This window comes from Hypanus sabinus, unplaced genomic scaffold (assembly GCF_030144855.1).
Source record: "Hypanus sabinus isolate sHypSab1 unplaced genomic scaffold, sHypSab1.hap1 scaffold_1154, whole genome shotgun sequence".
Classification (NCBI taxonomy): domain Eukaryota; kingdom Metazoa; phylum Chordata; class Chondrichthyes; order Myliobatiformes; family Dasyatidae; genus Hypanus; species Hypanus sabinus.
Genome location: NW_026779212.1, coordinates 109,679 through 136,231, shown reverse-complemented (window position 1 = coordinate 136,231; position 26,553 = coordinate 109,679). Strand labels below are relative to the sequence as shown.

Below are 26,553 nucleotides of genomic sequence, written 5' to 3'. Positions count from 1 at the left end.
TGTGGGTGACAGCACCGACCCCGGTGTCCCGACCGATCCCGTACTGCTACTGCCCCGCATCCAGAGGGAACAGGCTGGCCGGTACACTTGCATCGTAGTGAACAGCAGGATCCAAAAGAACATGAGGACATCAGTCACCCTGAACGTGTATGGTGAGTGTCCTCCGCCCTCCTGCCAGTCTCCGTGACCAGGTGTTAGAAGTGAAGGGACGTGGAGGAAGGAACCTGATAGGAGAGTGGATCGTGGAGGGGGAGGGGGGGAGAAGAAGGGGAATCAGGGGGACGTGATGGGCAGGTGAGAAGGGAGCCAGAATGACGGAAAATGGAAGTGTGGTGAAGGAGCTGGTACTGGAAGTTGGCGAAATCAAGTTAGAGGATAACCAGATGGAGTATGGGGTGTTGGTCCCCTACCCTGTGCTTGGCATCACCGCGCCAGCAGAGGAGGCCACGCACCAACAGTCTGAACAGGAATGCAAAATCGAATTGAAAGGAAAGATTTAGAGATTGGCTTATTAGTCACGTACATCAAAACAAGTCATCTGTGACACTGATCGTGGAGATCGTGCTGAGCAGGGGGGGGCAGGGCACAAGTATGGCCACAGCTTTCTGACCCTAACCTGCACGTCTCCGGAGTCCGGGAGGAACCCCGGGGGTGGGGGGGAACCCTAATCGCTGGTGCTGTGCTCTCAGCCCCTCTACAGATGATACTTTTAAAAAGTTGAGTATCGGCACAGCCTCTTGTGTTCACAGTGCAGATCTGTCCTGTTCTAACGGTCTGTTGGAGGGGCTGCGGGTTCATCGCAGTAACATTCCTGTCCCCGTCTACAGAGTTGCCACTCGGGAATCTCAGCTGCTCCATGGAGGCGTTGGGGAATGGTGAGGGGCTCTCTCTCTCCTGCAGGTGGCCCGGGGGTTTCCCTCGGGCCCGCCTGCTCTGGGAGGGGCTGGCCCAGGGTGTCTCAGCTGAGGAAGAGCTTCACGTCAATGTAACCGCCCCAGCCCCACTGGACCAGACCAACCTAACCTGTGTGGGGTCACACCCAACCGGCACCAGGACTTGCACCGTCAGACCGGGTGAGTGGTTCCCGCCCCGCCCGCACGAGGGGAGCGAGGAGGGGGCGCTGAGGGGAGCGAGGAGGGGGCGCTGTGGAGGGGAGCGAGGAGGGGGCGCTGAGAGGGGAGCGAGGAGGGGGCGCTGAGAGGGGAGCGAGGAGGGGGCGCTGAGAGGGGAGCGAGGAGGGGGCGCAGTGGAGGGGAGCGAGGAGGGGGCGCTGAGAGGGGAGCGAGGAGGGGGCGCAGTGGAGGGGAGCGAGGAGGGGGCGCTGTGGAGGGGAGCGAGGAGGGGGAGCTGTGGAGGGGAGCGAGGAGGGGGCGCTGAGAGGGGAGCGAGGAGGGGGCGCTGAGAGGGGAGCGAGGAGGGGGCGCTGAGAGGGGAGCGAGGAGGGGGCGCAGAGAGGGGAGCGAGGAGGGGGCGCAGTGGAGGGGAGCGAGGAGGGGGCGCTGTGGAGGGGAGCGAGGAGGGGGAGCTGTGGAGGGGAGCGAGGAGGGGGGCGCTGAGAGGGGAGCGAGGAGGGGGCGCTGAGAGGGGAGCGAGGAGGGGGCGCAGAGAGGGGAGCGAGGAGGGGGCGCAGTGGAGGGGAGCGAGGAGGGGGCGCTGTGGAGGGGAGCGAGGAGGGGAGCTGTGGGGGGAGGGGGAGCTGTGGAGGGGAGCGAGGAGGGGGAGCTGTGGAAGGGAGCGAGGAGGGGGCGCTGTGGAGGGGAGCGAGGAGGGGGCGCTGTGGAGGGGAGCGTGGGGGGGGCGCTGAGAGGGGAGCGAGGAGGGGGCGCTGTGGAGGGGAGCGAGGAGGGGGCGCTGTGGAGGGGAGCGAGGAGGGGGCGCTGAGAGGGGAGCGAGGAGGGGGCGCTGAGAGGGGAGCGAGGAGGGGGCGCTGTGGAGGGGAGCGAGGAGGGGGCGCTGTGGAGGGGAGCGAGGAGGGGGCGCTGAGAGGGGAGCGAGGAGGGGGCGCTGTGGAGGGGAGCGAGGAGGGGGCGCTGAGAGGGGAGCGAGGAGGGGGCGCTGTGGAGGGGAGCGAGGAGGGGGCGCTGAGACGGGAGCGAGGAGGGGGCGCTGTGGAGGGGAGCGAGGAGGGGGCGCTGAGAGGGGAGCGAGGAGGGGGCGCTGAGAGGGGAGCGAGGAGGGGGCGCTGTGGAGGGGAGCGAGGAGGGGGCGCTGTGGAGGGGAGCGAGGAGGGGGCGCTGTGGAGGGGAGCGAGGAGGGGGCGCTGAGAGGGGAGCGAGGAGGGGGCGCTGTGGAGGGGAGCGAGGAGGGGGCGCTGAGAGGGGAGCGAGGAGGGGGCGCTGTGGAGGGGAGCGAGGAGGGGGCGCTGAGACGGGAGCGAGGAGGGGGCGCTGTGGAGGGGAGCGAGGAGGGGGCGCTGAGAGGGGAGCGAGGAGGGGGCGCAGTGGAGGGGAGCGAGGAGGGGGCGCAGTGGAGGGGAGCGAGGAGGGGGCGCTGTGGAGGGGAGCGAGGAGGGGGCGCTGAGAGGGGAGCGAGGAGGGGGAGCTGTGGAGGGGAGCGAGGAGGGGGCGCTGAGAGGGGAGCGAGGAGGGGGCGCTGAGAGGGGAGCGAGGAGGGGGCGCTGAGAGGGGAGCGAGGAGGGGGGCGCAGTGGAGGGGAGCGAGGAGGGGGCGCTGAGAGGGGAGCGAGGAGGGGGCGCAGTGGAGGGGAGCGAGGAGGGGGCGCTGTGGAGGGGAGCGAGGAGGGGGAGGAGGGGAGCGAGGAGGGGGCGCTGAGAGGGGAGCGAGGAGGGGGCGCTGAGAGGGGAGCGAGGAGGGGGCGCTGAGAGGGGAGCGAGGAGGGGGCGCAGAGAGGGGAGCGAGGAGGGGGCGCAGTGGAGGGGAGCGAGGAGGGGGCGCTGTGGAGGGGAGCGAGGAGGGGGGAGCTGTGGAGGGGAGCGAGGAGGGGGCGCTGAGAGGGGAGCGAGGAGGGGGCGCTGAGAGGGGAGCGAGGAGGGGGGCGCAGAGAGGGGAGCGAGGAGGGGGCGCAGTGGAGGGGAGCGAGGAGGGGGCGCTGTGGAGGGGAGCGAGGAGGGGGAGCTGTGGAGGGGAGCGAGGAGGGGGAGCTGTGGAAGGGAGCGAGGAGGGGGCGCTGTGGAGGGGAGCGAGGAGGGGGCGCTGTGGAGGGGAGCGTGGGGGGGGCGCTGAGAGGGGAGCGAGGAGGGGGCGCTGTGGAGGGGAGCGAGGAGGGGGCGCTGTGGAGGGGAGCGAGGAGGGGGCGCTGAGAGGGGAGCGAGGAGGGGGCGCTGAGAGGGGAGCGAGGAGGGGGCGCAGTGGAGGGGAGCGAGGAGGGGGCGCTGTGGAGGGGAGCGAGGAGGGGGCGCTGAGAGGGGAGCGAGGAGGGGGCGCTGTGGAGGGGAGCGAGGAGGGGGCGCTGAGACGGGAGCGAGGAGGGGGCGCTGTGGAGGGGAGCGAGGAGGGGGCGCTGAGAGGGGAGCGAGGAGGGGGCGCTGAGAGGGGAGCGAGGAGGGGGCGCTGTGGGGAGCGAGGAGGGGGCGCTGAGAGGGGAGCGAGGAGGGGGCGCTGTGGAGGGGAGCGAGGAGGGGGCGCTGAGAGGGGAGCGAGGAGGGGGCGCTGTGGAGGGGAGCGAGGAGGGGGCGCTGAGAGGGGATCGAGGAGGGGGGCGCTGTGGAGGGGAGCGAGGAGGGGGCGCTGAGAGGGGAGCGAGGAGGGGGCGCTGTGGAGGGGAGCGAGGAGGGGGCGCTGAGAGGGGAGCGAGGAGGGGGCGCTGAGAGGGGAGCGAGGAGGGGGCGCTGAGAGGGGAGCGAGGAGGGGGCGCTGTGGAGGGGAGCGAGGAGGGGGCGCTGTGGAGGGGAGCGAGGAGGGGGCGCTGTGGAGGGGAGCGAGGAGGGGGCGCTGAGAGGGGAGCGAGGAGGGGGCGCTGTGGAGGGGAGCGAGGAGGGGGCGCTGTGGAGGGGAGCAGTGAGGAGAGTTGTGCTGTTTCTCTCTTGCCCTTCATCCCTCCTTTTTCTCTGTCCCTTCCTCCCTCCATCTTCCCTGCCCTTCCTCTCTACCCTAATCTCCTCTTCCCCTTCCCCCACAGTTTGGGGAGGATTGTTGGCAGGCCATACTGGACTAGGTACCAGGTATCAGAAGCCAACCCAGTCATATAGATGCAGATTAGTTGGTGAGAGTATTTAGGGAATAGTGATCATAACTCACGGAGCTGGTGGTTGATGAAAGCAGGCCAGGTAACTGAACTCCCTTCCTGCTCTGCGAGGTCTGGTTAATGATGTCCTCTGCTGCACAGCATCACCCGGGCTGGCCCTGTCCCGACGGGTGTCGACCGACGTCCGTGGGTTTGCAGTGGTGACCATGGCCTGTCTGGTGGTCGCCAGCCCTCCGGCCACTGTCCGCTGGTACAAGGAGTCGCGGGAGCTTGGCAGCGAGGCCATCGTCAGCCCCAAACCAGGAACTTCAGAGGTTCGGATCCAGGACTTCCTGCTGGCGAATCACACCGGGAATTACAGTTGCCGCGCTGGAAATGCGCTGGGGGTCCGCGAGCAGGGCCTGGAGCTGACAGGTGGGAGCTTCCAGGGGGTGGCGCTGTGGGGAGGGAGGGAGGTGGAAGTGATGCGGCGATGGAGGGGGGAATTGAGCTGGGGAAGGGAGGGTGACGGGGAGGGTGTGTGGGAAGAGGAGGACGGGGGTGTGGGAAGAGGAGGACGGGGATTGGGGGGGGTGTGGAAGAGGAGGACGGGGGTGTGGGAAGAGGAGGACGGGGATTGGGGGGGTGTGGGAAGAGGAGGACGGGGATTGGGGGGTGTGGGAAGAGGAGGACGGGGATTGGGGGGTGTGGGAAGAGGAGGACGGGGGGTGTGGGAAGAGGAGGACGGGGATTGGGGGGTGTGGGAAGAGGAGGACGGGGGTTGGGGGGTGTGGGAAGAGGAGGACGGGGATTGGGGGGGTGGGAAGAGGAGGACGGGGATTGGGGGGTGTGGAAGAGGAGGACGGGGATTGGGGGGTGTGGGAAGAGGAGGACGGGGATTGGGGGGTGTGGGAAGAGGAGGACGGGGATTGGGGGGGTGGGAAGAGGAGGACGGGGATTGGGGGGTGTGGGAAGAGGAGGACGGGGATTGGGGGGTGTGGGAAGAGGAGGACGGGGATTGGGGGGTGTGGGAAGAGGAGGACGGGGATTGGGGGGTGTGGGAAGAGGAGGACGGGGATTGGGGGGTGTGGGAAGAGGAGGACGGGGATTGGGGGGGTGGGAAGAGGAGGACGGGGATTGGGGGGTGTGGGAAGAGGAGGACGGGGATTGGGGGGTGTGGGAAGAGGAGGACGGGGATTGGGGGGTGTGGGAAGAGGAGGACGGGGATTGGGGGGTGTGGGAAGAGGAGGACGGGGGTGTGGGAAGAGGAGGACGGGGATTGGGGGGTGTGGGAAGAGGAGGACGGGGGTTGGGGGGTGTGGGAAGAGGAGGACGGGGATTGGGGGGTGTGGGAAGAGGAGGACGGGGATTGGGGGGGTGGGAAGAGGAGGACGGGGATTGGGGGGTGTGGGAAGAGGAGGACGGGGATTGGGGGGGTGTGGGAAGAGGAGGACGGGGATTGGGGGGTGTGGGAAGAGGAGGACGGGGATTGGGGGGGTGGGAAGAGGAGGACGGGGATTGGGGGGTGTGGGAAGAGGAGGACGGGGATTGGGGGGTGTGGGAAGAGGAGGACGGGGATTGGGGGGTGTGGGAAGAGGAGGACGGGGATTGGGGGGTGTGGGAAGAGGAGGACGGGGATTGGGGGGTGTGGGAAGAGGAGGACGGGGGTGTGGGAAGAGGAGGACGGGGATTGGGGGGTGTGGGAAGAGGAGGACGGGGATTGGGGGGTGGGGAAGAGGAGGACGGGGGTGTGGGAAGAGGAGGACGGGGATTGGGGGGTGTGGGAAGAGGAGGACGGGGATTGGGGGGTGTGGGAAGAGGAGGACGGGGATTGGGGGTGTGGGAAGAGGAGGACGGGGGTGTGGAAGAGGAGGACGGGGATTGGGGGGTGTGGGAAGAGGAGGACGGGGGTTGGGGGGTGTGGGAAGAGGAGGACGGGGATTGGGGGGTGTGGGAAGAGGAGGACGGGGATTGGGGGGGTGGGAAGAGGAGGACGGGGATTGGGGGGTGTGGGAAGAGGAGGACGGGGATTGGGGGGTGTGGGAAGAGGAGGACGGGGATTGGGGGGTGTGGGAAGAGGAGGACGGGGTGTGGGAAGAGGAGGACGGGGATTGGGGGGGTGTGGGAAGAGGAGGACGGGGATTGGGGTGTGTGGGAAGAGGAGGACGGGGATTGGGGGTGTGGGAAGAGGAGGACGGGGGTGTGGGAAGAGGAGGACGGGGATTGGGGGGTGTGGGAAGAGGAGGACGGGGGTTGGGGGGTGTGGGAAGAGGAGGACGGGGATTGGGGGGTGTGGGAAGAGGAGGACGGGGGTTGGGGGGTGTGGGAAGAGGAGGACGGGGATTGGGGGGTGTGGGAAGAGGAGGACGGGGGTGTGGGAAGAGGAGGACGGGGGGGGTGGGAAGAGGAGGACGGGGATTGGGGGGTGTGGGAAGAGGAGGACGGGGATTGGGGGGTGTGGGAAGAGGAGGACGGGGGTGTGGGAAGAGGAGGACGGGGATTGGGGGGTGTGGGAAGAGGAGGACGGGGATTGGGGGGTGTGGGAAGAGGAGGACGGGGGTGTGGGAAGAGGAGGACGGGGGGGGTGGGAAGAGGAGGACGGGGATTGGGGGGTGTGGGAAGAGGAGGACGGGGATTGGGGGTGTGGGAAGAGGAGGACGGGGGTTGGGGGTGTGGGAAGAGGAGGACGGGGATTGGGGGGTGTGGGAAGAGGAGGACGGGGGTGTGGGAAGAGGAGGACGGGGATTGGGGGGTGTGGGAAGAGGAAGACGGGGATTGGGGGGTGTGGGAAGAGGAGGACGGGGGGTGTGTGGGAAGAGGAGGACGGGGGTGTGGGAAGAGGAGGACGGGGGGGTGTGGGAAGAGGAGGACGGGGGGGTGTGGGAAGAGGAGGACGGGGGGGTGTGGGAAGAGGTGGACGGGGGTGTGGGAAGAGGAGGACGGGGGGGTGTGGGAAGAGGAGGACGGGGGGGGTGGGAAGAGGAGGACGGGGGGGTGTGGGAAGAGGAGGACGGGGGGGTGTGGGAAGAGGAGGACGGGGGGGGGTGGGAAGAGGAGGACGGGGGGTGTGGGAAGAGGAGGACGGGGGGGTGTGGGAAGAGGAGGACGGGGGTTGGGGGGTGTGGGAAGAGGAGGACGGGGGTTGGGGGGTGTGGGAAGAGGAGGATGGGGATTGGGGGGTGTGGGAAGAGGAGGACGGGGGTGTGGGAAGAGGAGGACGGGGGGGTGTGGGAAGAGGAGGACGGGGGGGTGGGAAGAGGAGGACGGGGGGTGTGGGAAGAGGAGGACGGGGGGGTGTGGGAAGAGGAGGACGGGGATTGGGGGGTGTGGGAAGAGGAGGACGGGGATTGGGGGGTGTGGGAAGAGGAGGACGGGGGGTGTGGGAAGAGGAGGACGGGGGTGTGGGAAGAGGAGGACGGGGGTTGGGGGGTGTGGGAAGAGGAGGACGGGGGGGTGTGGGAAGAGGAGGACGGGGGGGTGTGGGAAGAGGAGGACGGGGGGTGTGGGAAGAGGAGGACGGGGGGGTGTGGGAAGAGGAGGACGGGGGGTGTGGGAAGAGGAGGACGGGGGTTGGGGGGTGTGGGAAGAGGAGGACGGGGATTGGGGGGTGTGGGAAGAGGAGGACGGGGGGTGTGGGAAGAGGAGGACGGGGGTTGGGGGGTGTGGGAAGAGGAGGACGGGGGTTGGGGGGTGTGGGAAGAGGAGGACGGGGGGGGTGCGGGAAGAGGAGGACGGGGGGTGCGGGAAGAGGAGGACGGGGGGTGTGGGAAGAGGAGGACGGGGATTGGGGGTGTGGGAAGAGGAGGACGGGGATTGGGGGGTGTGGGAAGAGGAGGACGGGGGGTGTGGGAAGAGGAGGACGGGGGTGTGGGAAGAGGAGGACGGGGGTGTGGGAAGAGGAGGACGGGGGGGGTGTGGGAAGAGGAGGACGGGGGTTGTGGGAAGAGGAAGAAGGCGGTGGGTTGACTCTCTATCCACCCTCTCTTTTCTCCGGTAGCCCCGCTCCTCTCCGACTTCCTGGTGGTGCGGCTGAACGGCTCGGCGGTGCGGTTCTCCTGGGCGCAGCGGCGCTCAGACGTGGTCACCTCATTCCGGCTGCAGTCCCGGGGCGGCGACCGTGCTTCCAGGGCCGACGTCTGGCAAACCTGGGCTGTGGTCGACATGTCAAAGCGGCAGGCGATTCTCACCGGCCTGAAGGCGGACAGGGGCTACACCTTCAGGGTGCTGCCCATGGTCGGCCTGCAGGAGGGGGTTCCATCCCAGTCCCGCTCCGTGAATCCCGCGCAGTCCCGTGAGTATCCCAGTCCCGCTCCGTGAATCCCGTGAGTATCCCAGCCCCGCTCCGTGAATCCCGTGAGTATCCCAGTCCTGCTCCGTGAATCCCGTGAGTATCCCAGCCCCGCTCCGTGAATCCCGTGAGTATCCCAGCCCCGCTCCGTGAATCCCGCCCAATCCCGGGAGTATCCCAGTCCTGCTCCGTGAATCCCGCCCAATCCCGGGAGTATCCCAGCCCCGCTCCGTGAATCCCGCCCAATCCCGGGAGTATCCCAGCCCCGCTCCATGAATCCCGCCCAATCCCGAGAGTATCCCAGCCCCGCTCCGTGAATCCCGCCCAATCCCGGGAGTATCCCAGCCCCGCTCCGTGAATCCCGCCCAATCCCGAGAGTATCCCAGCCCCGCTCCGTGAATCCCGCCCAATCCCGGGAGTATCCCAGTCCTGCTCCGTGAATCCCGCCCAATCCCGGGCGTATTCCAGCCCCGCTCCGTGAATCCCGCACAGTCCCGTGAGTATCCCAGCCCCTCCCCGTGAACCCTGCCCAATCCCGGGAGTATCCCAGCCCCGCTCCGTGAATCCTGCCCAATCCCGGGAGTATCCCAGCCCCGCCCCGTGAATCCTGCCCAATCCCGTGAGTATCCCAGCCCCGCTCCGTGAATCCCGTGAGTATCCCAGCCCCTCCCCGTGAATCACGCCCAATCCCGGGAGTATCTCAGCCCCTCCCCGTGAATCCTGCCCAATCCCGTGAGTATCCCAGCCCCGCTCCGTGAATCCCGTGAGTATCCCAGCCCCGCCCCGTGAATCCTGCCCAATCCCGTGAGTATCCCAGCCCCGCTCCGTGAATCCCGTGAGTATCCCAGCCCCTCCCCGTGAACCCTGCCCAATCCCGGGAGTATCCCAGCCCCGCTCCGTGAATCCTGCCCAATCCCGGGAGTATCCCAGCCCCGCTCCGTGAATCCCGGGAGTATCCCAGCCCCTCCCCGTGAATCCCGCCCAATCCCGGGAGTATCCCAGCCCCGCTCCGTGAATCCTGCCCAATCCCGGGAGTATCCCAGCCCCGCTCCGTGAATCCCGCCCAATCCCGGGAGTATCCCAGCCCCGCCCCGTGAATCCTGCCCAATCCCGTGAGTATCCCAGCCCCGCTCCGTGAATCCCGTGAGTATCCCAGCCCCTCCCCGTGAACCCTGCCCAATCCCGGGAGTATCCCAGCCCCGCTCCGTGAATCCCGGGAGTATCCCAGCCCCTCCACGTGAATCCCGCCCAATCCCGGGAGTATCCCAGCCCCGCTCCGTGAATCCTGCCCAATCCCGGGAGTATCCCAGCCCCGCTCCGTGAATCCCGCCCAATCCCGGGAGTATCCCAGCCCCGCTCCGTGAATCCCGGGAGTATCCCAGCCCCGCTCCGTGAATCCTGCCCAATCCCGGGAGTATCCCAGCCCCGCTCCGTGAATCCCGCCCAATCCCGGGAGTATCCCAGCCCCGCCCCGTGAATCCCGCCCAATCCCGGGAGTATCCCAGCCCCGCTCCGTGAATCCCGGGAGTATCCCAGCACCGCTCCGTGAATCCTGCCCAATCCCGGGAGTATCCCAGCCCCGCCCCTTGAACCCTGCCCAATCCCGGGAGTATCCCAGCCCCGCTCCGTGAATCCCGCCCAATCCCGGGAGTATCCCAGCCTCGCTCCGTGAATCCTGCCCAATCCCGGGAGTATCCCAGCCCCGCTCCGTGTATCCCGGGTGTATCCCAGCCCCGCCCAGTGAACCCTGCCCAATCCCGGGAGTATCCCAGCCCCGTCCCGTGAACCCTGCCCAATCCCGGGAGTATCCCAGCCCCGCTCCGTGAATCCCGCACAGTCCCGTGAGTATCCCAGCCCCGCTCCGTGAATCCCGTGAGTATCCCAGCCCCGCTCCGTGAATCCCGCCCAATCCCGTGAGTATCCCAGCCCCGCTCCGTGAATCCCGCACAGTCCCGTGAGTATCCCAGCCCCGCTCCGTGAATCCCGTGAGTATCCCAGCCCCGCCCCGTGAACCCTGCCCAATCCCGTGAGTATCCCAGCCCCGCTCCGTGAATCCTGCCCAATCCCGTGAGTATCCCAGCCCCGCTCCGTGAATCCCGTGAGTATCCCAGCCCCGCCCCGTGAATCCCGCCCAATCCCGGGAGTATCCCAGCCCCGCTCCGTGAATCCCGCCCAATCCCGGGAGTATCCCAGCCCCGCTCCGTGAATCCCGTGAGTATCCCAGCCCCGCTCCGTGAATCCCGCCCAATCCCGTGAGTATCCCAGTCCCGCCCCGTGAACCCTGCCCAATCCCGGTAGTATCCCAGTCCCGCCCCGTGAACCCTGCCCAATCCCGTGAGTATCCCAGCCCCGCTCCGTGAATCCCGCCCAATCCCGGGAGTATCCCAGCCCCGCTCCGTGAATCCCGTGAGTATCCCAGCCCCGCTCCGTGAATCCCGCCCAATCCCGTGAGTATCCCAGTCCCGCCCCGTGAACCCTGCCCAATCCCGGTAGTATCCCAGTCCCGCCCCGTGAACCCTGCCCAATCCCGTGAGTATCCCAGCCCCGCCCCGTGAACCCCGCCCAATCCCGGGAGTATCCCAGTCCCGCTCCGTGAACCCTGCCCAATCCCGGGAGTATCCCAGTCCCGCCCCGTGAACCCTGCCCAATCCCTGGAATATCCCAGCCCCGCCCCGTGAACCCCGCCCAATCCCGGGAGTATCCCAGCCCCGCCCCGTGAACCCCGCCCAATCCCGGGAGTATCCCAGCCCCGCCCCGTGAATCCCGCACAGTCCCGTGAGTATCCCAGCCCCGCTCCGTGAATCCCGCCCAATCCCGTGAGTATCCCAGTCCCGCCCCGTGAATCCCGCCCAATCCCGGGAGTATCCCAGCCCCGGCTCTACTCCGCTCCAGGTTTTCTTACCCATCGTTGTTGCTCCTTCGACTGATCCGCTCCGCATTTTGCGAAGGGCTGGTAGAAAGAGTAACAGATTTTGTGCGTTGCTTGGACTCGCAGCATTTGCTGTTTTTGTCATGTCGGAATGTAGAAAGAGGCCCTTTATTCCCTCGTCTCTGCTTTCCCATTCCGCACCAACACATCCGATCTCCCACCCCCCTTCCCCGGCCACACGTCCTATCGGCCCTCCCGATATGTGGAGGCATCGCCCCCATCTCTGAGCGTTCCCACAAGTTATCGAGTCACTTTCAACGACTCTTCATTCCATGGTCTCGATATTAATTGCTTATTGAATTATCTTTCTTTTTGCATTCACAGTTTGTTGTCTTTTGTACTTGGTTGTTAGTGCATCTCGTTGCGTGAGGTCTATTTTGTTGTGTAGCTCCTGTGAATGCTGACAGGAAGGTTAATCTCGGGTGTATATGATACATATAGTTTGTTCTGTGGACATTGGGATACACGGAGATCTCTGGGGCGGGGGTAGAATTCCAGTGATCCCCTGGCCCTCCTCCCTGCCTCCATCCAGAATGGCCGACTTCTCCCTGTTCGAGACACCTCCCTGCGTCCCCTATCCCCGCTCCGCACAGAGCGCCGGCCCCTCGCTGAGAGTTACCACAAAGTGGACTAGACAGCCAATGGAGCCCATTAGCAGAGAACACTTTGAACCCCCAGTGGGCAGAAAACAAATCGTGCAAACAGTAAAACGAAAGCAAATAACATCCAGAACTACCGTTCACCAAAGTCAGTTCAGAGGCGCAGCTGTTATCCCTGCGGCCGGTAAGGGAGCCACGGTCCACTTCAGCACAGAGACCGGTGAGCAGCCGACCCCTCGCTCGCCTCTCACCCCGATCTGGCCCAGCCAAGCACCAGCTCCAGCCCGGGCCCGGGCCCTGGCCCTGCCACCACAAACTGCCGGGTGTTCCGAAAGGGACGTGACAGGCTGCTGATTGCAGAGATTATTGTCCAGAAACTGTGTGATTAGTCGAATCGTTAGTAAATTTCTTCGCTACCAGTATACATCGCTGTGTCTCACCAGCCCCATCTCAAACCAGAAGCAATCTGTCGTCGCAGGACAAAAGCATGTCCCGCACCCAGTCCAGGAATCGATCAATCCCAGAATCTAACAAACACTCACCCTATTTTAAAATATCACACATCATTTCTGTCACCACCTCCGGCCCCTACACCCCTTCCCCTTCTCTGTGACTGTCTCCATCTCCATAAGCCCTCGCTGACCCCTGCAACCGTGACGCCCTCCAGTTCCTCCACCCGTCCCCATTTCTGAGACCTCCTAGTCAGTTCTGTACGGAGGAGGTGTATAACCTACATTCAGACTCTGCCCTGTCCCACCCTTCCCATTTCCATTCCTCACTCTCTTCCTACTCCCTCTCCGGCATCTGACCCGCCTTCCACCCTACCTCTCTCCCCTCCATTTCTCCTTTCTCGTCCTCCTCCCCCTTCCTCCACCTCCCCGTCCCTATTCCACCCTCCCTCGTTTCTACAGAGACGTTAAGCGCAGGGGCCATCATCGGCATTGTGCTGGGGTGTGTGGGCGGCATCCTGCTCGTCGCCCTCATCATCGTCTTCGTCATCTGGTTGAAGGGTGAGTGTGGGTACAGGAGCGTTCCCGGACTGGGGGTAGGAAGGGAAAGAAATCTGGAGCTTGGAATCCGGGGCAGCAATGAAGGGTGCTGGGGGGAGTCACAGAGACACAGAGATGGACCGGGGCGTAGGGGGTCACAGAGATGGGTGGGACGTAGGGGGTCGCAGAGATGGACTGGGACGTAGGGGGTCGCAGAGATGGGTGGGACGTAGGGGGTCGCAGAGATGGACCGGGGCGCAGGGGGTCGCAGAGATGGGTGGGACGTAGGGGGTCGCAGAGATGGGTGGGACGTAGGGGGTCGCAGAGATGGGCGGGGCGTAGGGGGTCGCAGAGATGGACCGGGGCGCAGGGGGTCGCAGAGATGGACCGGGGCGTAGGGGGTCGCAGAGATGGAACGGGGCGCAGGGGGTCGCAGAGATGGAACGGGGCGCAGGGGGTCGCAGAGATGGACCGGAGCGTACGGGGGGTCACAGAGATGGACCGGGGCGTAGGGGGGTCACAGAGATGGGTGGGACGTAGGGGGTCGCAGAGATGGACCGGGGCGTAGGGGGTCGCAGAGATGGACCGGGGCGTAGGGGGTCGCAGAGATGGACTGGGGCGTAGGGGGGTCGCAGAGATGGACCGGAGCGAACGGGGGGTCGCAGAGATGGACCGGGACGTAGGGGATCGCAGAGATGGACCGGGGCGTAGGGGGTCGCAGAGATGGGTGGGACGTAGGGGGTCGCAGAGATGGACCGGGGCGTAGGAGGTCGCAGAGATGGGCGGGGCGTAGGGGGTCGCAGAGATGGACCTGGGCGTAGGGGGTCGCAGAGATGGACTGGGGCGTAGGGGGTCGCAGAGATGGGCGGGGCGTAGGGGGTCGCAGAGATGGACCTGGGCGTAGGAGGTCGCAGAGATGGGCGGGGCGTAGGGGGTCGCAGAGATGGACCTGGGCGTAGGAGGTCGCAGAGATGGGCGGGGCGTAGGGGGTCGCAGAGATGGACCTGGGCGTAGGAGGTCGCAGAGATGGGCGGGGCGTAGGGGGTCGCAGAGATGGACCTGGGCGTAGGAGGTCGCAGAGATGGGCGGGGCGTAGGAGGTCGCAGAGATGGGCGGGGCGTAGGAGGTCGCAGAGATGGGCGGGGCGTAGGGGGGTCGCAGAGATGGACCGGGGCGTAGGGGGTCGCAGAGATGGACCGGGGCGTAGGGGGTCGCAGAGATGGACCGGGGCGTAGGGGGTCGCAGAGATGGACCGGGGCGTAGGGGGTCGCAGAGATGGACCGGGGCGTAGGGGGTCGCAGAGATGGGCGGGACGTAGGGGGTCGCAGAGATGGACCGGGACGTAGGGGGTCGCAGAGATGGACTGGGGCGTAGGGGGTCGCAGAGATGGGCGGGACGTAGGGGGTCGCAGAGATGGACCGGGGTGTAGGGGGTCGCAGAGATGGACTGGGGCGTAGGGGGTCGCAGAGATGGGCGGGACGTAGGGGGTCGCAGAGATGGACCGGGGTGTAGGGGGTCGCAGAGATGGGCGGGACGTAGGGGGTCGCAGAGATGGACTGGGGTGTAGGGGGTCGCAGAGATGGACCGGGGCGTAGGGGGTTGCCGAGACTGGGGGTCGCGGTGTCGGGGAGTGGTAAGCGTGGTGATTGAGGGAGGGTAATAGTAAGGAGGAGTGGGGAGGAGCAAGGGAGGTTGCTGATACAGGAAGCAGTGAGAAGTGACCCCTGCTGTTTCCCTACAGGCCACAGGAAGCAAACTCGGATGTCGAAGCGCCAGGGGGTGAATAGGGCGGTGAGTCTGGGTGGTGGGAGAGGGACCCTGGTTACCCACAGAGCAGCCAGCAAGGGTGCTGGTCAGTGACTGTCACCTGACTGTGGAACTGTTCCCACACTGCTGTCTCACCTTCCCACTCCCTCTCTCCCCGGCCCTGAGCTGAGAGTCATGGGAGGGCATGGCGAAGGAGCGCTGGGGGAGGGGTCAGGGAGGGAGCGCTGGGGGAGGGGTCAGGGAAGGAGCGCTGGAGGTCGGAGGGAGCGCTGGGGGGTCAGGGAGGGAGCGCTGAGGGAGGGGTCAGGGAAGGAGCGCTGGGGAGGGGTCAGGGAGGGAGCGCTGGGGAGAGGTCAGGGAAGGAGCGCTGGGAGGGGTCAGGGAAGGAGCGCTGGGAGGGGTCAGGGAGGGAGCGCTCTGGGAGGGGTCAGGGAAGGAGCGCTCTGGGAGGGGTCAGGGAAGGAGCGCTGTAGGAGGTCGGAGCGCTGTAGGAGGTCGGAGGGAGCGCTGTGGGAGGGGTCAGGGAGGGAGCGGGGAGGGGTCAGGGACGGAGCGCTGTGAGGGATCAGGGACGGAGCGCTGGGGGAGGGGTCAGGGAGGGAGCGCTGTGGGAGGGGTCAGGGAGGGAGCGAGGGGTCAGGGACGCAGCGCTGGGTGGGGTCAGGGAGGGAGCGAAGGGGGAGGGGTCAAGGAGGGAGCGCTGGGGGAGGGGTCAGGGAGGGAGCGTTGTGGGAGGGGTCAGGGAGGGAGCGTTGTGGGAGGGGTCAGGGAGGGAGCGCTGGGGGAGGGGTCAGGGAGGGAGCGCTGTGGGAGGGGTCAGGGAAGGAGCCCTGGGGGAGGGGTCAGGGAAGGAGCCCTGGGGGAGGGGTCAGGGAAGGAGTGCTTTGAGAAGGGCTGAGGAGGGAGCACTGTGGATGTTAATAAGAGTAAGGGCACCCTGTGATTTTGCCATCTCTCTTCCCTCCACACCAGGGCATCCAGTCAAACACGGCGGTGACGAGAAGGACCCGTGAGAGGCAGCCGGCTGACCTGTATCAAGCTGGTCCAGTGCTGAAGAAATCCGCACACAGTAACTCCCACAGACAGGCTCAGGTACACCTCAGCAATCTCTACTTGTGGGACACTCCCATCCTCCACACTCCCAATGGGAACCCCTCCTTCCCATTTACTCCCATCCTCCACACTCCCAATGGGACCCCTCCTTCCCATTCACTCCCACCGTCCACACTCCCAATGGGACCCCACCCCTTCCCATTCACTCCCACCGTCCACACTCCCAATGGGACCCTGCCCCTTCCCATTCACTCCCACCGTCCACACTCCCACTGGGAACACCTCCTTCCCATTCACTCCCACCGTCCACACTCCCAATGGGACCCCTCTTTCCCATTCTCCACACTCACTATGGGACCCCTCCTTCCCATTCACTCCCACTGTCCACACTCTCAATGAGAACCCCTCCTTCCCATTCACTCCCACCGTCCACACTCCCAATAGGACCCCTCTTTCCCATTCTCCACACTCCCTATGGGACCCCTCCTTCCCATTCACTCCCACCGTCCATACTCCCAATGGGACACCACCCCTTCCCATTCACTCCCACCGTCCACACTCCCAATGGGACCCCACCCCTTCCCATTCACTCCCACCGTCTGCACTCCCAATGGGATCACTCCTTCCCTTTCACTCCCACAATCCACACTCCCAATGGGACCGACCTCTTCCCATTCTCTCCCACCGTCCACACTCCCAGTGGGACCCCGCCCCTTCCCATTCACTCCCACCGTCCGCACTCCCAATGGACCCCATCCATTCCAATTCACTCCCACCGTCCACACTCACAATAGGAACCCCTCCTTCCCATTCACTCCCATCCTCCACACTCCCAATGGGACCCCTCTTTCCCATTCACTCCCACCGTCCACACTCCCAATGGGACCCACACCTTCCCATTCACTCCCACCGTCCACACTCTCAATGAGAACCCCTCCTTCCCATTCACTCCCACCGTCCACACTCCCAATGGGACCCCACCCCTTCCCATTCACTCCCACCGTCCACACTCTCACTGAGAACCCCTCCTTCCCATTCACTCCCACCGTCCACACTCCCAATGGGACCCCACCCCTTCCCATTCACTCCCACCGTCCACACTCCCAATGGGACCCCACAACTTCCCTTTCACTCCCACCGTCCACACTCCCAATGGGATCACTCCTTCCCATTCACTCCCATCGTCCACCCTCCCAATGGGACCCCACCCCTTCCCATTTACTCCCACCGTCCACACTCCCAATGGGAACCTCTCCTTCCCATTTACTCCCACCGTCCACACTCCCAATGGGACCACACCCCTTCCCATTTACTCCCACCGTCTACACTCCCAATGGGAACCTCTCCTTCCCATTTACTCCCACCGTCCACACTCCCAATGGGACCCCACCCCTTCCCATTCACTCCCACCATCCACACTCCCAATGGGATCACTCCTTCCCTTTCACTCCCACAATCCACACTCCCAATGGGACCGACCTCTTCCCATTCTCTCCCACCGTCCACACTCCCAGTGGGACCCCGCCCCTTCCCATTCACTCCCACCGTCCGCACTCCCAATGGACCCCATCCATTCCAATTCACTCCCACCGTCCACACTCACAATAGGAACCCCTCCTTCCCATTCACTCCCATCCTCCACACTCCCAATGGGACCCCTCTTTCCCATTCACTCCCACCGTCCACACTCCCAATGGGACCCCTCTTTCCCATTCACTCCCATTCTCCACACTCCCTATGGGACCCCTCCTTCCCATTCACTCCCACCGTCCACACTCTCAATGATAACCCCTCCTTCCCATTCACTCCCACCGTCCACACTCCCAATGGGACCCACACCTTCCCATTCACTCTCACCGTCCACACTCCCAATGGTATCCCCTCCTTCCCATTCACTCCCACCGTCCACACTCTCAATGGGAACTCCTCCTTTCCATTCAATCCCACCGTCCACACTCCCAATGGGACCCCACCCCTTCCCATTCACTCCCACCGTCCACACTCCCAATGGGACCCCATCCCTTCCCATTCACTCCCACTGTCCACACTTCCAATGGGACCCAACACTTCCCATTCACTCCCACCGTCCACACTCCCAATGGACCCCACCACTTCCCCTTCCCTTCCACACTCCCAATGGGACCCCTCCTTCCCATTCACTCCCATCCTCCACACTCCCAATGGGAACCCCTCCTTCCCATTTACTCCCATCCTCCACACTCCCAATGGGACCCCTCCTTCCCATTCACTCCCACCGTCCACACTCCCAATGGGACCCCACCCCTTCCCATTCACTCCCACCGTCCACACTCCCAATGGGACCCTGCCCCTTCCCATTCACTCCCACCGTCCACACTCCCACTGGGAACACCTCCTTCCCATTCACTCCCACCGTCCACACTCCCAATGGGACCCCTCTTTCCCATTCTCCACACTCCCTATGGGACCCCTCCTTCCCATTCACTCCCACTGTCCACACTCTCAATGAGAACCCCTCCTTCCCATTCACTCCCACCGTCCACACTCCCAATAGGACCCCTCTTTCCCATTCTCCACACTCCCTATGGGACCCCTCCTTCCCATACACTCCCACCATCCACACTCCCAATGGGACCCACACCTTCCCATTCACTCCCACCGTCCACCCTCCCAATGGGATCACTCCTTCCCATTCACTCCCACCATCCACACTCTCAATGGGACCCCTCCTTCCCATTCACTCCCACCGTCCACACTCCCAATGGGACCCTGCCCCTTCCCATTCACTCCCACCGTCCACACTCCCACTGGGAACACCTCCTTCCCATTCACTCCCACCGTCCACACTCCCAATGGGACCCCTCTTTCCCATTCTCCACACTCCCTATGGGACCCCTCCTTCCCATTCACTCCCACCGTCCACACTCCCAATAGGACCCCCTCCTTCCCATACACTCCCACCATCCACACTCCCAATGGGACCCACACCTTCCCATTCACTCCCACCGTCCACCCTCCCAATGGGATCACTCCTTCCCATTCACTCCCACCATCCACACTCTCAATGGGACCCCTCCTTCCCATTCACTCCCACCGTCCACACTCCCAATGGGACCCCACCCCTTCCCATTCACTCCCACCGTCCACACTCCCAATGGGACCCCATCCCTTCCCATTCACTCCCACTGTCCACACTTCCAATGGGACCCAACACTTCCCATTCACTCCCACCGTCCACACTCCCAATGGGACCCCTCCTTCCAATTCACTCCCATCCTCCACACTCCCAATGGGACCCCTCCTTCCCATTCACTCCCACCGTCCACACTCCCAATGAGACCCCACCCCTTCCCATTCACTCCCACCGTCCACACTCCCACTGGGAACACCTCCTTCCCATTCACTCCCACCGTCCACACTCCCAATGGGACCCCTCTTTCCCATTCACTCCCATTCTCCACACTCCCTATGGGACCCCTCTTTCCCATTCACTCCCACCGTCCACACTCCCAATGGGACCCCTCTTTCCCATTCACTCCCATTCTCCACACTCCCTATGGGACCCCTCCTTCCCATTCACTCCCACCGTCCACACTCCCAATGGGACCCACACCTTCCCATTCACTCTCACCGTCCACACTCCCAATGGTATCCCCTCCTTCCCATTCACTCCCACCGTCCACACTCTCAATGGGAACTCCTCCTTTCCATTCAATCCCACCGTCCACACTCCCAATGGGACCCCACCCCTTCCCATTCACTCCCACCGTCCACACTCCCAATGGGACCCCATCCCTTCCCATTCACTCCCACTGTCCACACTTCCAATGGGACCCAACACTTCCCATTCACTCCCACCGTCCACACTCCCAATGGACCCCACCACTTCCCCTTCCCTTCCACACTCCCAATGGGTCCCCTCCTTCCCATTCACTCCCATCCTCCACACTCCCAATGGGAACCCCTCCTTCCCATTTACTCCCATCCTCCACACTCCCAATGGGACCCCTCCTTCCCATTCACTCCCACCGTCCACACTCCCAATGGGACCCCACCCCTTCCCATTCACTCCCACCGTCCACACTCCCAATGGGACCCTGCCCCTTCCCATTCACTCCCACCGTCCACACTCCCACTGGGAACACCTCCTTCCCATTCACTCCCACCGTCCACACTCCCAATGGGACCCCTCTTTCCCATTCTCCACACTCCCTATGGGACCCCTCCTTCCCATTCACTCCCACTGTCCACACTCTCAATGAGAACCCCTCCTTCCCATTCACTCCCACCGTCCACACTCCCAATAGGACCCCTCTTTCCCATTCTCCACACTCCCTATGGGACCCCTCCTTCCCATACACTCCCACCATCCACACTCCCAATGGGACCCACACCTTCCCATTCACTCCCACCGTCCACCCTCCCAATGGGATCACTCCTTCCCATTCACTCCCACCATCCACACTCTCAATGGGACCCCTCCTTCCCATTCACTCCCACCGTCCACACTCCCAATGGGACCCTGCCCCTTCCCATTCACTCCCACCGTCCACACTCCCACTGGGAACACCTCCTTCCCATTCACTCCCACCGTCCACACTCCCAATGGGACCCCTCTTTCCCATTCTCCACACTCCCTATGGGACCCCTCCTTCCCATTCACTCCCACCGTCCACACTCCCAATAGGACCCCCTCCTTCCCATACACTCCCACCATCCACACTCCCAATGGGACCCACACCTTCCCATTCACTCCCACCGTCCACCCTCCCAATGGGATCACTCCTTCCCATTCACTCCCACCATCCACACTCTCAATGGGACCCCTCCTTCCCATTCACTCCCACCGTCCACACTCCCAATGGGACCCCACCCCTTCCCATTCACTCCCACCGTCCACACTCCCAATGGGACCCCATCCCTTCCCATTCACTCCCACTGTCCACACTTCCAATGGGACCCAACACTTCCCATTCACTCCCACCGTCCACACTCCCAATGGACCCCACCCCTTCCCCTTCCCTTCCACACTCCCAATGGGAACCTCTCCTTCCCATTCACTCCCACCGTCCACACTCCCAATGGGACCCCTCCTTCCAATTCACTCCCATCCTCCACACTCCCAATGGGACCCCTCCTTCCCATTCACTCCCACCGTCCACACTCCCAATGAGACCCCACCCCTTCCCATTCACTCCCACCGTCCACACTCCCACTGGGAACACCTCCTTCCCATTCACTCCCACCGTCCACACTCCCAATGGGACCCCTCTTTCCCATTCACTCCCATTCTCCACACTCCCTATGGGACCCCTCCTTCCCATTCACTCCCACCGTCCACACTCCCAATGGGTCCCCTCTTTCCCATTCACTCCCACTGTCCACACTCTCAATGAGAACCCCTCCTTCCCATTCACTCCCACCGTCCACCCTCCCAATGGGATCACTCCTTCCCATTCACTCCCACCATCCACACTCTCAATGGGACCCCTCCTTCCCATTCACTACCACCGTCCACCCTCCCAATGGGACCTCATCCCTTCCCATTCACTCCCACTGTCCACACTCCCAATGGGACACCACCCCTTCCCATTCACTCCCACCGTCCACAATCCCAATGGGACCCTGCCCCTTCCCATTCACTCCCACCGTCCACACTCCCAATGGGAACCCCTCCTTCCCATTCACTCCCACCGTCCACACTCCCAATGGGACCCCTCTTTCCCATTCACTCCCATTCTCCACACTCCGTATGGGACCCCTCCTTCCCATTCACTCCCTCCGTCCACACTCCCAATGGGACCCACACCTTCCCATTCACTCCCACCGTCCACACTCCCAATGGGACCCCTCTTTCCCATTCACTCCCACTGTCCACACTCTCAATGAGAACCCCTCCTTCCCATTCACTCCCACCGTCCATTCTCACATTGGGACCCACACCTTCCCATTCACTCCCACCATCCACACTCCCAATGGGACCCACCCCTTCCCATTCACTCCCACCGTCCAAACTCCCAATGGGACACCACCCCTTCCCATTCACTCCCACCGTCCACACTCTCAATGGGAACCCCTCCTTCCCATTCACTCCCACCGTCCACAATCCCAATGGGTCCCTGCCCCTTCCCATTCACTCCCACCGTCCACACTCCCAATGGGTACCCCTCCTTCCCATTCACTCCCACCGTCCACACTCCCAATGGGACCCCTCTTTCCCATTCACTCCCATTCTCCACACTCCCTATGGGAACCCCTCCTTCCCATTCACTCCCATCCTCCACACTCCCAATGGGACACCACCCCTTCCCATTCACTCCCACCGTCCACACTCCCAATGGGACCCCACCCATTCCCTTTCACTCCCACCGTCCACCCTCCCAATGGACCCCACCCCTTCCCATTTACTCCCACCGTCCACACTCCCAATGGGAACCTGTCCTTCCCATTCACTCCCACCGTCCACAATCCCAATGGGAACCCCTCCTTCCCATTCACTCCCACCGTCCACACTCCCAATGGGACCCCATCCCTTCCCATTCACTCCCACCGTCCACACTCTCACTGAGAACCCCTCCTTCCCATTCACTCCCACCGTCCACACTCCCAATGAGACCCCACCCCTTCCCATTCACTCCCACCGTCCACACTCCCAATGGGACCCCACAACTTCCCTTTCACTCCCACCGTCCACACTCCCAATGGGATCACTCCTTCCCGTTCACTCCCATCGTCCACCCTCCAAATAGACCCCACCCCTTCCCATTTACTCCTACCGTCCGCACTCCCAATGGGAACCTCTTCTTCCCATTTACTCCCACCGTCCACACTCCCAATGGGACCCCACCCCTTCCCATTTACTCCCACCGTCCACACTCCCAATGGGAACCTCTCCTTCCCATTTACTCCCATCCTCCACACTCCCAATGGGACCCCTCCTTCCCATTCACTCCCACCGTCCACACTCTCAATGGGAACCCCTCCTTCCCATTCACTCCCACCGTCCACACTCACAATGGGACCCCACCCCTTCCCATTCACTCCCACCGTCCACACTCCCAATGGGACCCCATCCCTTCCCATTCACTCCCACTGTTCACACTTCCAATGGGACCCAACACTTCCCATTCACTCCCACTGTCCACACTCCCAACGGGATCACTCCTTCCCATTCACTCCCACCGTCCGCACTCCCAATGGACCCCACCCCTTCCCATTTACTCCCACCGTCCACAATCCCAATGGGACCTCCTCCTTCCCATTCACTCCCACCATCCACACTCCAACTGGGACCCACCCCATCCCATTCACTCCCACCGTCCATACTCCCAATGGGACACCACCCCTTCCCATTCACTCCCACCGTCCAGACTCTCAATGAGAACCCCTCCTTCCCATTCACACCCACCGTCCACACTCCCAATGAGACCCCTCCTTCCCATTCACTCCCACCGTCCACACTCCCAATGGGACCCCTCTTTCCCATTCACTCCCACTGTCCACACTCTCAATGAGAACCCCTCCTTCCCATTCACTCCCACCGTCCACACTCCCAATGGGACCCACACCTTCCCATTCACTCCCACCACCCACACTCCCAATGGGACCCCACCCCTTCCCATTCACTCCCACCGTCCACATTCCCAATGGGACCCCTTCCTTCCCATACACTCCCACCATCCACACTCCCAATGGCACCCACACCTTCCCATTCACTCCCACCGTCCGCACTCCCAATGGACCCCATCCATTCCAATTCACTCCCACCGTCCACACTCACAATAGGAACCCCTCTTCCCATTCACTCCCATCCACCACACTCCCAATGGGATCACTCCTTCCCATTCACTCCCATCCTCCACACTCCCAATGGGACACCACCCCTTCCCATTCACTCCCACCGTCCACACTCCCAATGGGACCCCACCCATTCCCTTTCACTCCCACCGTCCACCCTCCCAATGGACCCCACCCCTTCCCATTTACTCCCACCGTCCACACTCCCAATGGGAACCTGTCCTTCCCATTCACTCCCACCGTCCACAATCCCAATGGGAACCCCTCCTTCCCATTCACTCCCACCGTCCACAATCCCAATGGGAACCCCTCCTTCCCATTCACTCCCACCGTCCACCCTCCCAATGGGACCCCATCCCTTCCCATTCACTCCCACCATCCGCACTCCCAATGGGATCACTCCTTCCCATTCACTACCACCGTCCACAATCCCAATGTGACCCCCTCCTTCCCATTTGCTCCCACCGTCCACACTCCCAATGGGACCCAACACTTTCCATTCACTCCCACCATCCACACTCCCAGTGGGACCCTGCCCCTTCCCATTCACTCCCACCGTCCACACTCCCAATGGGACCCCATCCCTTCCCATTCACTCCCACCGTCCACACTCTCACTGAGAACCCCTCCTTCCCATTCACTCCCACCGTCCACACTCCCAATGGGACCCCTCCTTCCCATTCACTCCCACCGTCCACACTCCCAATGGGACCCCTCTTTCCCATTCACTCCCACTGTCCACACTCTCAATGAGAACCCCTCCTTCCCATTCACTCCCACCGTCCACACTCCCAATGGGACCCACACCTTCCCATTCACTCCCACCACCCACACTCCCAATGGGACCCCACCCCTTCCCATTCACTCCCACCGTCCACATTCCCAATGGGACCCCTTCCTTCCCATACACTCCCACCATCCACACTCCCAATGGCACCCACAACTTCCCATTCACTCCCACCGTCCGCACTCCCAATGGACTCCATCCATTCCAATTCACTCCCACCGTCCACACTCACAATAGGAACCCCTCTTCCCATTCACTCCCATCCACCACACTCCCAATGGGATCACTCCTTCCCGTTCACTCCCACCGTCCACACTCCCAATGGGACCCCTCTTTCCCATTCACTCCCACTGTCCACACTCTCAATGAGAACCCCTCCTTCCCATTCACTCCCACCGTTCACACTCCCAATGGGACCCCACCCCTTCCCGTTCACTCCCACCGTCCACACTCCCAATGGGACCCCACCCCTTCCCATTCTCTCCCACCGTCCACACTCCCAGTGGGACCCTGCCCCTTCCCATTCACTCCCACCGTCCACACTCCCAATCGGACCCCTCCTTCCCATTCACTCCCACCGTCCACACTCCCAATGGGACCCCATCCCTTCCCATTCACTCCCACCGTCCACACTCCCAATGGGACCCACACCTTCCCATTCACTCTCACCGTCCACACTCCCAATGGGATCCCCTCCTTCCCTTTCACTCCCACCATCCACACTCCCAATGGGACCCCTCCTTCCCATTCACTCCCACCGTCCACACTCTCAATGGGAACCCCTCCTTCCCATTCACTCCCACCGTCCACACTCACAATGGGACCCCACCCCTTCCCATTCACTCCCACCGTCCACACTCCCAATGGGACCCCATCCCTTCCCATTCACTCCCACTGTCCACACTTCCAATGGGACCCAACACTTCCCATTCACTCCCACTGTCCACACTCCCAATGGGATCACTCCTTCCCATTCACTCCCACCGTCCGCACTCCCAATGGACCCCACCACTTCCCATTTACTCCCACCGTCCACAATCCCAATGGGACATCCTCCTTCCCATTCACTCCCACCATCCACACTCCAAATGGGACCCACCCCATCCCATTCAGTCCCACCGTCCATACTCCCAATGGGACACCACCCCTTCCCATTCACTCCCACCGTCCAGACTCTCAATGAGAACCCCTCCTTCCCATTCACTCCCACCGTCCACACTCCCAATGGGACCCCTCCTTCCCATTCACTCCCACCGTCCACACTCCCAATGGGACCCCTCTTTCCCATTCACTCCCACTGTCCACACTCTCAATGAGAACCCCTCCTTCCCATTCACTCCCACCGTCCACACTCCCAATGGGACCCACACCTTCCCATTCACTCCCACCACCCACACTCCCAATGGGACCCCACCCCTTCCCATTCACTCCCACCGTCCACATTCCCAATGGGACCCCTTCCTTCCCATACACTCCCACCATGCACACTCCCAATGGCACCCACACCTTCCCATTCACTCCCACCGTCCGCACTCCCAATGGACCCCATCCATTCCAATTCACTCCCACCGTCCACACTCACAATAGGAACCCCTCTTCTCATTCACTCCCATCCACCACACTCCCAATGGGATCACTCCTTCCCATTCACTCCCACCGTCCACACTCCCAATGGGACCCCTCTTTCCCATTCACTCCCACTGTCCACACTCTCAATGAGAACCCCTCCTTCCCATTCACTCCCACCGTTCACACTCCCAATGGGACCCCACCCCTTCCCGTTCACTCCCACCGTCCACACTCCCAATGGGACCCCACCCCTTCCCATTCTCTCCCACCGTCCACACTCCCAGTGGGACCCTGCCCCTTCCCATTCACTCCCACCGTCCACACTCCCAATGGGACCCCTCCTTCCCATTCACTCCCACCGTCCACACTCCCAATGGGACCCCATCCCTTCCCATTCACTCCCACCGTCCACACTCCCAATGGGACCCACACCTTCCCATTCACTCTCACCGTCCACACTCCCAATGGGATCTCCTCCTTCCCTTTCACTCCCACCGTCCACACTCCCAATGGGACCCCTCCTTCCCATTCACTCCCACCGTCCACACTCTCAATGGGAACTCCTCCTTCCCATTCACTCCCACCGTTTTGTTACATCCTCAAAGAATTCAATCAGGTTTATTAGCATGACCTGCCCTTGCAAAGCCATGCTGACTACACCTAATCAGACCATG

At 63.2% G+C, this 26,553-nt stretch overlaps 1 protein-coding gene across 1 annotated transcript in view; it reads left to right on the top strand.

Annotated features, from left to right (window-relative positions):
- Positions 1-6: 6 nt before the first annotated feature.
- LOC132386423 (V-set and immunoglobulin domain-containing protein 10-like) overlaps positions 7-26,553 on the top strand; it is a 95,980-nt gene continuing 69,433 nt past the window's right edge. Inside the window, exons 1-7 of the mRNA XM_059958696.1 lie at positions 7-152; positions 828-1,073; positions 4,285-4,557; positions 8,120-8,413; positions 12,850-12,948; positions 14,669-14,718; positions 15,667-15,786. Of these exons, the coding sequence (XP_059814679.1) occupies positions 122-152; positions 828-1,073; positions 4,285-4,557; positions 8,120-8,413; positions 12,850-12,948; positions 14,669-14,718; positions 15,667-15,786 (1,113 nt within the window). The 5' untranslated portion in view covers positions 7-121. The remainder of the gene's footprint in view (positions 153-827; positions 1,074-4,284; positions 4,558-8,119; positions 8,414-12,849; positions 12,949-14,668; positions 14,719-15,666; positions 15,787-26,553) is intronic.